Source organism: Miniopterus schreibersii (assembly GCF_964146895.1).
Source record: "Miniopterus schreibersii genome assembly, chromosome: 2".
Taxonomy (NCBI): domain Eukaryota; kingdom Metazoa; phylum Chordata; class Mammalia; order Chiroptera; family Miniopteridae; genus Miniopterus; species Miniopterus schreibersii.
In genome coordinates, this window is record NC_138102.1 from 163,199,155 (window position 1) to 163,212,269 (window position 13,115).

The 13,115-nt window shown below is 39.7% G+C and overlaps 1 protein-coding gene across 1 annotated transcript; it reads left to right on the plus strand.

The window, feature by feature from the left end:
• Positions 1-928: 928 nt before the first annotated feature.
• ART4 (ADP-ribosyltransferase 4 (inactive) (Dombrock blood group)) lies at positions 929-11,356 on the plus strand. The gene is made up of 3 exons (XM_081124354.1): positions 929-1,450; positions 3,690-4,395; positions 10,796-11,356. The coding sequence occupies exons 1-3, from the start codon at positions 1,280-1,282 to the stop codon at positions 10,885-10,887; spliced, it is 969 nt and encodes a 322-aa protein (XP_080980480.1). The 5' UTR covers positions 929-1,279; the 3' UTR covers positions 10,888-11,356.
• The last annotated feature ends 1,759 nt before the right edge of the window (positions 11,357-13,115 follow it).

The following is a 13,115-nucleotide window of genomic DNA, read 5'->3' on the forward strand; positions in this document are numbered from 1 at the left end:
CAAAAATCTAAACCTAAATAGTTCCTTTCTCCAGGCTATGGGTTATGAGTAATTTTGTTTTCTAGATAGTCTGAACTTTTGTAATGAGACAGAACTGCTGTGATCATCAGAAAATTTAGATTAAAAATATTTTAGGGTGTCCCTGACAGGATAGCTCAGTTGGTTAGTGTCCTGATATGCCAAGGTTGTAGGTTTGATCCCTGGTCAGGCAACATACAAAAATCAACCCATGAATGCATAAATAAGTGGAACAACAAATAGATGTTTCTCTCTCCCTCCCTCTCTCCCTCTCCCATCTTCTCTCTCTTACATCATTAAATACATTTTAAAAATATTTTAGGGTGCTTAAAAAAATACCAGAATTTCCAAGAACAAGATTCAGTTTCCACTCTGCGGTAAAATAATGAATCAGGAAGGGTGAATGGAAGAGATTTGCAAGAAAAACAAGGATTGGGAATAGAGGAAGGATGTTCAGACTAGAACGGGAAGTGCCTATGAGAGACTGTTTATCAGAGCACCAGTGCTGGGCTCACTTAGCATTGGAGCCTGCTTTTAATTGATGTCAGCTGTTCAGAGGCTGTCTTCTGACAGCAGTCATCAGGATTCACTACAGACTGAAAAAGTATGCATGGAGGATCTGATGCCTGCCCTGATAGGAAGACCTATGACCCCAACAGGTGTAAATTCTGGTTTGGAGAGTTCCAAAGGTATCTTGAAAAAGCAGCGAAAACAGCCTTCTTTTGGTCAGTAACCCTAAAAGGCTTGCTGCTTTATGATAGTCCCCTCTGGGAAGGACCTATCGGCAGCACCAGATGGGGTTGACAAAGGCCCATCTTGAGGTGGCACCTTCCCAGCAAACCTGCAGGAGCCAATCATATCACTCACAGTGAAAGCCTGCCGATCAAGATAATGTCATTTGGCCTCAAACACTGTACCGTGTGTGCCTTCTCCTGCCTCCCTGAGCAAGTTGAGGCTGAACTTCTGAGCCTGATTCTCAACATGCCTTTCAAATTCCTCTGCATACAGATTAGATAAAGGTTGGGCTTTTTTAATTGGAAACTACCATCAGTTCACTTTAGAACTCCTTGTTTGGTGCACAAGTCTGGCTATTTCAGAGACATCAGCTCTGCAGTGAAGTTGGAGTTGATCTCTTTCCTCAGAAAAACTGCTAGTTGGTGATGGTCAACAGAAGTCTCAACATAAACATTAACAAGGAAGGTTCTTGCTGAGACTCACGGATAGAACAGCCCAAAGGAGAACTGGGAGAACTCATTTCAGGATGAAGCTGCAAGAGCAAAGAAGTACATTTAGCACAAACAAATGTTGTCCGTTGACCAACAGATGCAGGAAGATTCTTCTCCCAACAACTGCAGCTCCTGTGACGGGAATCTGGCTCCTTCGAGCACAGCTTCCTCTCCTGCTGCTGTTCGCTGGCCTGCAGAGACCCACGGTGAGTTCCCAGGAAGGGCTCAATTGAGGAGGTGATCTCTCTCTGATTAAAGCTCCAACAGAGCTTTCTCCTGGTGACATTCCTTTTTTTTTTTTTTAATATGTTTTTATTTATTTCAGAGAGGAAGGGAGAGGGGGAGAGAAACATCAATGATGAGAGAAAGTCATTCATCAGCTGCCTCCTGCACGTCCCCCACTGGGGATCGAGCTCAGAACCTGGGATGTGCCCTGCCCGGGAATCGAACTGCGATCTCCTGGTTCTTGGGTCTACGCTCAACCACTGAGCCACGCCAACAGGCTCCTGCTGACCTTTCAATGACGTTTAGGCACTTGGGATCTGATTTCATTCAGATATCTTAAGTTTGCTAGAAAAGAGTGGAAAACAATTTTTTAAAACTGAAATTCTTTACAGTTTATAAATCTGGCATGGAAGCTAGAGGCATGGTATTATTTTCTGGATTCTCCACAAAACTTAAGTTAAAACATTGCTTTTGTAGGACAAATAATGTAAAATTAACCAAGCCTATTTGGCTTTTGACTGTATTGTATGGATCAACTCAAAAGAAGCATTATAATTTAAAGTTCCATATAAGGAAAACAGCCTAATCTTTTAAAATAACAGACTACGTATTTGACATCTAGTAATATAATAGTTTTAGAGTTTATCATAATGATGATTTGACAAAAATGTGATATTATTTATTTTGTTTTGTTTTGGCTTTAATAGATTCTCTAGATTTGCTTGTAAAGTTGCTGTATAGAGTTATTGGTTAAAATTATTTAAGCAGTCTTAACATTTTTTCTAATTTATACACATTTAGATGATTTAACATAAATAACAGTAAAAATACCAAATGGTGTCTTTTGAGTTTCAGCCACAACATCCTTGACATTGACTGGATGGAACTGTATCTCTTAATATATTCCTTAATGAGTCCAGTTTATTAGAAAAGCATCATTTCTTTGTCAAGCAAGAAACATCTTGGGATTGAGATCATTGAAATGTGGCTCTACATGATGGACTGATGGCATTTAGTGAACTTGTATTCAAACTCTAACTTCAGTTTACTATGCACTAGGTATCAATAAGTAAAAATTCAATTGGTTACCCATTAGAAAATGTGTTTTTCCCACTCCTGATTTCCAAGAGGAGTGACTTTTCTAGGCACACTCCCTACCACTGTCCAACTCTTTACGCCCTCCGCTACCCTGGAGGTGAGGAAATTTACTTGATTGGTAACATAAGGAAGAATAACTGGTTATGCTCAGCTTGACACTGCTTTTCTTCCTCCTGGGAGCTAAGCTGATGGCAAAGGGCAGGAGTCCTGCTTCTCCATGACAAGAATCTTACGTGTGTAAGCTGCATTCAGTACTATCTGTAGCTGAGTGGGAAAGTCTACCTGATCCTGGGGTTTATTCCCAACAAGCACATTCATCATCAGACCTAAAGATGTGTGCCTCGCCCGGCCAGTTGCCCGCTCGATCCCCAGGAGGAGGTGTGCAGGAGGCAGCTGATCAATGGCTCTCATCATTGATGTTTCTATCTCTTTCTGTCCCTCTCCCTTCCTCTCTCTGAAATCAATAGAGACATATTTTAAAAAGATGTGTGCCCCAACATGACATGATTCATTAATAAAAATGATATTTTAGCCTCTATATTTGCTCTTTTTTTCTCAAATTTTTTCATAACCTGAACAGAAGAGAGGTCTGTTATTTCCTGGGGATCCCCCGGAGGACCCAACATTATTCATCACTTGAGAATTACAGATTTCCACCTCCCACCCCCCACCACTTAAGTCTTTCTTAAATAAAGCTCAAAGGCTTAATATAGCTTTCAGGTATTTATAAAAGAGATAGTCCTCAAAACACCCATGAGGGAATGTGAAAGGGGTCCACAGAGGAAATAGAAAGTATAACTAAACTTTAAGGTTATTAATTGTTTTCTTCAACATACCTAATATGCAAAAATAAAAACATTCTGATTTTGGTGATACAAAAAATGTCACTTCCTCCCTGGGAAGATGAGCATCTTTGAGCTTTCAGTGATATTTATCAAACAGAATTCAATCTCAACACAGGTCACTGATACAAGAAGGACTGGAGCAGTGTATGATTCTGAGTGAAACTTACTTCAACAAATACTTGTTTTGAGGAGATGGTCTTACAGAGTACAGAAAATCTGCCATCAGATTCACCATCCTATTTTAAAAATTACAATCAAGATTTTTCTTTTCTTATAGGTTGCGATTAAAATCAACTTTGACTTGGCACCAGATTCCTTTGATGATCAATACCAAGGCTGTAGCCAACAGGTCATGGAGGAGCTAAATGAAGGGGATTATTTCACAAAAGAAGTAGAAGCTCCGAAGAATTATCACTCGGCCTGGCACAATGCCCATTTGACCTGGCTGAGCCGAGCTACAACTCTCCCTAAGAACATGACGATCACACATGCTGTGGCCATCATGGTTTACACATTGAACAACAATGTTCGTTCTGAATTCTCTAGAGCCATGGCCAGCACTGCCAGGTCTGCATGGCAGTATAAACATTCATTCCATTTCAAATTCCTACATTACTACCTGACCTCAGCAATCCAGCTGCTAAGGAAAGGGACCCTCGGGGAGAATGGCTCTCTGTGCTACGACGTGCATCATGAGGCTGATTTCTCCTCGGAAGCCTATATAGGTGCCACCCTTCGATTTGGCCAGTTCCTCTCCACCTCCCTCTTAAGGAAAGAGTCGCGGAAGTTTGAGAACCAAACTCTATTTACCATACTTACCTGCCTGGGTGCACCTGTACAACGCTTCTCTCTCAAGGAAGAGGTCCTGGTCCCTCCCTATGAGTTGTTTGAAGTTGTCAATATGAGCTACCACCCAAGAGGAAATTGGTTGCAATTGCGGTCAACTGGAAATCTGAGCACATATAACTGTCAGCTGCTAAAAGGTATTATTATTGATATAAATTGAATTCACTCTTATCAGGATCACAGACTATTATTCTTTTATAAAAATATTTTTTTCTGAGTGGGCTTAGGGGGAAAGAACGAAAACATAGAAATTGGCCTTTAGTAATGGCAGAACTGACAGATTAAAAAAAACAATTTATTTCTTGGTTTCCCCTCTCTTCTTCCTCCTTAACTACCTCTAGGAAAATGTATTTCTGCAATGACACTAATATATGGGGCATTCTAGATGAGAGAGTAAACCTCTACTGGAAAAGATAGTGCATAAAATATAGCATCTTTCCTTTCTCCCTCAAACTCATTTTTTTTGTTATGATCATTTTATACATAAGGAGTGCTAAAAGTAAAGCAGGAGGCATGACTCATGGGTTCACTCTTATCTATTAAGCGTCTTCTATGTTCCAGGAACTGGCATAGGAGGCCCCAGGCAAAGAAAAGGAATAAAGCAGAACTACTCTCCTAGGAGGATTTTTAGTCTAATGAGAAATGGAAATATGAGCAATATCTACACACAAAAGTACAAAGTAACACACCTGACGTTTAAGCAATGGTTGTGGCTGCTCAGTGTATGAAGCTACTCATTCCCTCTGGGGAAAGTGAGGAAGACCTCGTAGTAGAAGACAAAGTGGGACTTGTAGAATGGGAGTTTTCAGTGAGAGAAGAAAGAAAAAGTCATTTCAACCAGCAAACAGTATATACTGAATCACAGAGATTTCAAACAGCCTAGTGCCTTCAGGGAATCTCCAAAATTCTGGATGGCTGCAATGTAGGAAGTGCAGGACATAGGCGGGGACCAGGAATAGAAAGAGAGCAGGAGAGTGAGCGGGTCAGGAGAGTTCTGATGGGTCCTGACTGTAAAAACTCCTGTATTCCACGCTCCGGACTTGCAAACTTCATGCCGTATGGATGGGGGTAATGAGAAGTCACTAGAAGTTTTTAAGGAGTGGAGCATCAATTAAATCGGTATTTTAGCAAGAGTTCTGATGATTTTGTGGAAAATAAACTGAAGCAGAAGAAATTAGAGATAACACATTACAAAAAAAATGTGTTAAGCTCTTTTTTTAGAAAAACACATGGCTGATTCCATTTTGTCCTTGTAGGTTGCCAGCCACAGTCATTTTGCAGAGCGGTAGTTCTGTAGCAAACACTGGGCCTTATTTGATTCAGAGGGAAAGGGAAAGTCCTTATCCGTATGTGCAGTTGTTTACTCCCATCCCAGCTGTAAGGATCGTTAGTTTGGGTGGGAGGGTCTGCCTTTGAAATACCACTGAATCTTTCTCTGCTCCATCATTGCCGCTGTTATTAACTCGGGCTGTCAGCATTTCTCAAGCTTTCAGAGCTGCAGTGTCACAAAGGGCCTTGAACTGGCTTCCACGCTGAGGTCTAGGGCCTGCTCACTCTGGCGCTAGCCCAGGGGAAGGGCAACCTACCACATTTTTTTCTTCCCCCCTTCTCCTTGGCCATATGGCAGGCAGCCATGTGAGTGAAATGCAAATGTACCCCCACAGATCCAAGAGATTAGTGTTTGCAGAGGAGAATGAATAACTTAGATTAGAATCTAAATAAAACAAAGGTTTGATGATAAATGAGAACATTTATAGCCAGGTTCCAGGATTCTTTGGAAATACACTGTTGCTTCATTCTCATCGTGAATTTGACACAAATAACTTTTCTACTAGGTTAATGAGCACAGTAAAATATATTAAGTGAAAAATCGTAGAACATTTACATCAAGCAGTAGGAAACCGAGGGAGAAGAATATATACTAGAACTATTACCTATGCTCTGACACTCTGTAAGTCTCAAAGAAAAATAGTTCAAGACCTTCCCACCCAGACTAATGATCTTTGCTTTCCTGTGGTGAAACTACTCCAACACAACTTTAATTTGGTTTTGAGTTAAGGCTTAGTGGGGTGTAAGCCATGCATATTACTAGATTCGGGAATTTTGGCTGGTCTTGATAACTTATTTGAAATCATGAATCATACTTAACGGAATCAGTCATCTTATGCTGCTCTGTAAGCTTTTTGTGGGCAGGGACTTGACTACACAGTATTTAAGAGCTTGCACGGAATCCAGGCAGTTTGACCTCAGATCCACCCTGTCTGGGTTTGTATCAGCTTGTATCACTTTTTAGCAGTGTTCTCAGTCAAGCTGCTTAAACTATCTAAGTTTCTGCATTTACATAATGAGCATCATAATAGAACCCTACAGGCTCTTGTGAAGATAAAATACTAAATTATTTCTATACTCCTTAGCATACAATAAAAGGTAAATAAGTGTTAACTATTATTAACTTTAGTCCCTTGGCACACATTTGTTGAATAAATGAATGAATAAACGAAGCATTCTCTTTCATGTCTCTAAGTGAGCTGGGCCTTGGGTCAGATGACCATATAACTCAATTGTCTAAAAACAGTTCCAATATTTGCTAGAAAGGGAAAATATTCTAGAAGGTTCAACCCCTAGTTAAGACTAAGAAGCTGTAGCCATAATGTTAATGACCTGAAATGTGGTCACTTGCAATGTGACCTTTCATATCTATATTTTTCTTAGAAATTTGCCAATTGGCAGCTTGTGCAGCCTTGGGAAAAGAAATTTAAATGGCTGAATAAAAATACCACTGGTTTTAAAAGTCTATATGCTGTTCAAAGACATTGTACCATAGACCAAGAGCTGGAATTGGAGTGTCTTCCCAGCCAACACAGCTATAAAACTATGTGGGAGAGCCTAAGAGGGAGAGGATAATCTTGAGCATCAAGGATGACATTTGTCCCTTGACTCTGGACTCTGGCTGAAAGTTGAAGAGAAGGCTGCTTCACCCTCGGGCTCCACCTTACCTAAGCCTCATCTACCACTGGTTCGTTGTTAGCACAGTCACTTTAGTTGAGGACAAAAAGACTGTATAGATTTGGAATGGTCACAGCAAATATCCACCTAGCTCTACTAAAAAAAAAAAAATTAAGTTTTTGATTGGCTTCAGAATATTTTCAGCTATTAACTGCAATGTTTTTTCTCAATGAGTAAGCTATGTCTGAGACTTTCCTTAAGTAATTTCTATTAACTGATAAATAATATTCTATTTATCTCAACATCCTGGACCTGTATTGGGTTGAACCATATATGAAGACTGGGAGGAGGGAAGTAATGTGTTTTCTTATCTGGGAATCCTTCACTGGGATGGACTGAGATCAATGTACTATAGGAGAAGAAAAATAATTTTCCCTCTACCCTAGGGTCTAGGTTCTTGGCTGAGACTCCCCCTCCCACCATAATAAAAAGACAGATTAACAAGAAAAAAAATTTAACTTCATACATACAGGAGCCTCACAAAAATATGAGACTCAAAGGCAGTCAAGCAATTAAGCCTTAAAATGTTTTAAAGAAAGGGACAGGGATCTGGGACTTCAAAGGGGAGGAGTACAATTCATAGGAAGATGAGAAGGGTAAATGTTTGGTAAACCAATGTTTGCCTGCCATTCAGATAAGTCTCTCTGATATAAAAAGTGATCTCTAGTAGTAGCTCTCTTCCTGATGCAGGACCCTGTCTAAATTCTTTGAGGCAGTTAAGGGGGTGGTAAAAGCTTTTCCTGAGTCTGCTGGGCCTTGGTTGCCTTCAGCTCAAAATAACCATTATGCCAAAGTAGCATATTTTGGGGTGACATATTCTGCACCCCTTCAGTCTCCTCATCAGACCTGATTTTCCATAAAACTGCTATTGCCCACTACACTTCTCCCAGTCACCTGGACTCTAGGATTCACCTCAGCCTAGAAAATTCACAGATGGTATTAAGGAATAATGATATCCAATTCTTCATGACACTGGGGTCATCTCAGGAGACTTTCTTGTCCTTTCCATTTTTCTACTAGCAGAAGCCATAAGCTGTTCTATGTCCCAAAAAGTCCCTATGAGCCAGTCACTTATGTTTCCTCTCCTGTTCCCTCTCGACCTGGGAAACTTGATATTTGAAAGCCAACATGAACACCTTTACAACTGGCCAGCCAGGACACTGTAATTCTCCCAATGAAGAGACAGTAGATTGAAGAGTATTCCAGTCCTTCAATTTATTTCAAAATTGGTTCTGTTAACTTGCAACTGCAGTTCTCAAGTTCACAGTGCTCCCAGGAATCTGTTGCCTTCAGAGAGCTGAGAAGTCAAATTAATAGTATAATATATTTAAGGGAGTGAATTTTCAAAAGAAAAATTGTTTAAGACATTCTAAACTAACAGCTTTCCCTTCTAATTCTCCTCTCATCCCTCACATGGCCACTACTGGTTACCATAGAAACAGATGTTTTCAGGCCCATGGAGAGACTCAAAGTATGTTGTTAGTTACTTGCCCTTAAATGTTTCTTCTTCAGCATAATAATCTGTGCCAAAACTCTGTAGATACACAAATACATGCTCTGTTCTGTATCACTGAATTCACAAAGAAGAGGGATTTATTTGTTAAAATGTTTAACATAATTGAAATTCTTAAGCATGTTCCTGGAAAAAATATAGTCAACTGTTTGTAGTAAGCCTGTTTTTACATGTTAACCTTGCTAGTTGCTAGCAGTGAAAACATGGGCAAATGGCTTAGTCTGTCTGTGCCTGTTTCTTTACAGATAAAATAATTTTTAAAATAAAACCTACCTTATAAGATTCTGAGGAGTAAACACACTTAGAATAGCATCTGACACATATAAGTAAGTACTCAAAACTTTTTAGCTGCTGTTACCATTATTACTATTTGTTTTATTAACTTCCTGTTTCCTGTTTTCTTTTACTCTGAGCTTCAAGTTTCCCAAATTAGTTTTATCCATTTCGGCATCACCTTCACCTTGAAGTAGAATGCCTCTCTCAGACACACGGATGACAAAGTGAGCATGTCATCGAATGAATCCAGGAGATGACACGGCATGGTGGAAAGAGAATAGACTTCTGAGCCAATAAACGCTGGGCATATGTTATTAGCTATGTGGCCTTGTGTCAATGACAAACTCTGAGCCTGTCCCTTCATTTATAAAATGGGGGCAATACTTGCCTAGAGGAACTGTTGTGATAGCAAGCAATATCCACCCTCTCAAACACAACTGAAAAACTCCAGGAAAGTACTGTGCACATGGAAGTGGAATAATAGTTCAATGGGGAAAAATGTGTGCTTCAGTAATATTTACAATAAGAATAGAAACAAAGTGTTATCGGTGGGTTCCCTCTGTGTCCCTGTCTGCTACCAGTGGAAGTGGAGTTCTTGCGATGTCACAAGGAAAGGAATTTCCTTGAGACTCACACAGGAGGATGAGTGATCTTTATATCCATGGAATTAAACACACGGGTTTCTCATCCCACTGTATTCCCTGACAACAGTTATTTTGTATTCAAGTTTTGCTTCCATCAGCCATACCTAACTGGCTGTTAACCTTTCCCTAGTTCCTGTGAAGGGCTTGTATGTGTAGGCAGTTCACACACACACACACTCACACACACCCCAACCAGGAGTGTGACTACTTTCTGCTCATCTTATAAATTTAAAAAATTCTACGAGGACATGAAACATATGGAAAGAAAATACAGTGGTTAAAAATATAGAGTTAAGCCCTGCCGGGCATGGCTCAGCAGTTGAGCATCAACCTAGGATCCAGAAGATCACCTTTCAATTCCCAGTCAGGGCACATGCCCCAGTTACGGGATTGGGGGCCGATCCCCAGTTGGGGGCGTGCAGGAGGCAACCAATCAATGACTCTCATCACTGATGTTTCTATCTCTCTCCCTCTCCCTTCCTCTCTCTGAAATCAATAAAAATATAAAAGAGAGTTAAGCCAGACTGCCTGAGTTTGAATGCTGCCTACACTACATACTAGGCGTATGATGTTTGAGAAATTTCTCCACCTCTCTGTGTCACAGTTTTATTAAGTAAAAAATGAGGATAATGAGAATAACTACCTCAAAAGGTTGTTGTGAGGATTAAATGAGTTAATTTATAGCAAGTGCTTAAAACAGACCCTAACACAGAAGAAACTAGTTGCCCAGTGTTAGCTTTCATAACGGTGATGAAGATGGTGATAATTAAGATGGGGTTAATGGTGGTGGCGGTCATGCTGATGATAATAATAAAGACTGAAAATCAGGAGATCTCTCCCCCCAACTAGCCTGGTAACCGGAAATAAGTCTCTTAACCTCTTGGTGCCTGTTTCATCATCTGCAAAATAGGCCAGCTGAGTTCTGTTCGTTAGAAATATCTGAGAATACTTTTTACAAAGTAGCTAACATCAGATATTTTTATTAGAAATTTTCTAAGTTAAAAAAAATGAATCAAAGGAGAAATTGGGTAGGATTTTGTTTTGTTTTTTATTAAATCTCTGCCACCTAAAACATCTCTTTTTTGTTCGTTTTTACAGCTTCCAGCAAAAAGTGCATCCCTGCTCCTGTAGTTATTGCTGCTCTCTCCTTTTGGATTATTGTCACCATCTCTTCCAAAAGTGGAATATAAAGGAACCCTGTCAGTTTGCTTTTCCTGAACCCTTTTGCTTTATTCCAGTCAGGGCACCCTGAATATCCCTACAGAATCACTCTGCTCTGCCCTCACCCCACCTCCCACCCCCTAATTGATGCCAAGCTGGCTCAGCCCGTTGCCTATGTGTGGGCCTATAACTCAGTGTGTTTCTTCTCCATGGACACACAGATCCACATTGGAGTAGAAAATAACCTCATCAGAGTCTATGAGATGAATTCAGGGCACTTTTTTGGCATTGTGTTTAGGAATGGGGTGGGGCCTTTTTTTGAGTGGGATTAATACCTCTGTAAAAATGCAGCTAACATAGTAAAAGAAGAGCTAAAAAATGAAGAAGAAAAAAACTGAGTCTGGATGAGAGTGTACAAGGCTCTAGATCCAATTGTTCTCGAAACTGCATCCTGCAGGCTTTTTCATTACATGAATCAATAAACCATATTTTTGCTTAAATAATTTGAATTAAACTTTTTATTTCAAGTAATCAGAGGAGTTATGATGAATATAAGGACACTCCTAAATAAGAAAAAAATCAGAGAATTTTGCATTAGAAAGCAAAGGACAAATTCTTCATTAAATGGAAAAGCTTTTAGCCCCAGAGACATAATTAAGGAATGAATTTTCTTCAGAGATTTTTATTAGTATTAAAGATCAAATTAATGAGGTCTCAGATGGGAGGAAACATGGAAACTTGAGAAATACAAAGGAAAGATGGTAGTAAACTCTCACTCATTGCCAGTAATGGGGTACTGCATACATGTTTCTAAACTATTACAAAAGTTAAAACTTAAACTCATACATTAATTTTCAGAGAATTTATGGAAAATTGGATTTTAAGTATTCATCGAAAATTTACATATTTTAAGAAAGCATTGGATGTGTGTGGAGATAAAGTCAAAGATTTGGGAGGAAAAAAACATCCAATTACCAAACAGATAGCAATGATACATTGAGTCCCCATTATGTGCAGACAGTTGGATAAAAAGAAGTATAAATCAATGAACTTCACAGCTGGGAATGTTCTCCACTCTTCTCTCCAGTAGTATACAATATGTGAGGCAATGGGGGGGAGGGGGGGGAGGACTTTACCTCATCTCCAAATACCTTTATATTGGGCTAAATAGAGTGAAAGAGCTAGCTTTATACCTTGGAATTCTGAAAGCCCACACTACTTAGAGATGTGGATAAAAAACAGCAAAGTGAAAATCAATTCCTCTAGCCCTAGTAGGACTTCCTGAAGGGTCTATGTCATGATAGAAGAGACTCAATGGGAAATTAGAGGCATAAAATCACCTGGTAGAGAATTCAGCCATCTAGTACTACCATTGTTTACATTGGGATTCTGAGAACATCAGGGCCAAGGGCACCTCTGTCACCTAGCTTGCATTGGCCTCTACATCCAATAAAGCAAGCATAGGATTTCCATAAAGATAATTTCTATGCTTCATTGCACAGGGAATTTGGCAGAGGCAGTGATAAAATGTGTTAGGAGTAGCCTCCTAATGTCTTGCATAATTTTTTTCTGTGCCATAGAAATGCATTTATTGAGTCACACTGGGCACAAAGCACTTTGGGGATTAAAAGTTGAATACACTAGGCCAGATCTTCCATGCCTTTATAATCTCTTGGGAAAAATTAAGAACACAAACAAATCACAAAGAAAGTACCAAAAGAAAGGGGAAAATCAAGTCTCCCATTCTGGAAAATTCAAGAGAGATTCCTTCTAACTGAGGCAGGAAATAAGCTTCAAATAGAAGGCAGCTTTTGAATCAGGTCTTGGGACACTGGAGTGGGAGTAACGGATGAGAGAAGGGAGAAAAAAATTTTTAAAGCAAGCAGGGACAGGTATATATCAAGTGCTTAGTGCCAAAAATGAGTACAAATAATAAGTGCTTGGAGTTTAGAGAAAAATGAGATTCTTCTGGCCTGGGCTTGGATATAGCTTTTTATCAAAGAAGAGGCTTAGGGGAGGGGCTTCAGATTGGTGGAAAAGAAAGCTGAGTAGAAAAAAGTGGTAAGATATAGGAATGATCAATGTATAAAAGGGTCAGAAAATAGTCGGGTCTGCCAGAGTGAAGGAGTAATGTAGACTGGAGAGGAAAGTTGAAGCCTCTCAGTTAAGCTCAAAAGCCAGCCTAAAGCATTTGATCTCCATGAAAAATCAGTTTTCTGTGTAAGACAATTCTCCTAACTCAGTTGCTCTTAAAGCA

Excerpts from the sequence above, each read along its gene's own strand:
- ART4 (XM_081124354.1), top strand. The coding sequence starts at position 1,280 with ATGAAGCTGCAAGAGCAAAGAAGTACATTTAGCACAAACAAATGTTGT. Across the intron at positions 1,451-3,689 it reads CTGGCCTGCAGAGACCCACG|GTTGCGATTAAAATCAACTT; the intron begins GTGAGTTCCCAG and ends CTTTTCTTATAG. Across the intron at positions 4,396-10,795 it reads TAACTGTCAGCTGCTAAAAG|CTTCCAGCAAAAAGTGCATC; the intron begins GTATTATTATTG and ends TCGTTTTTACAG.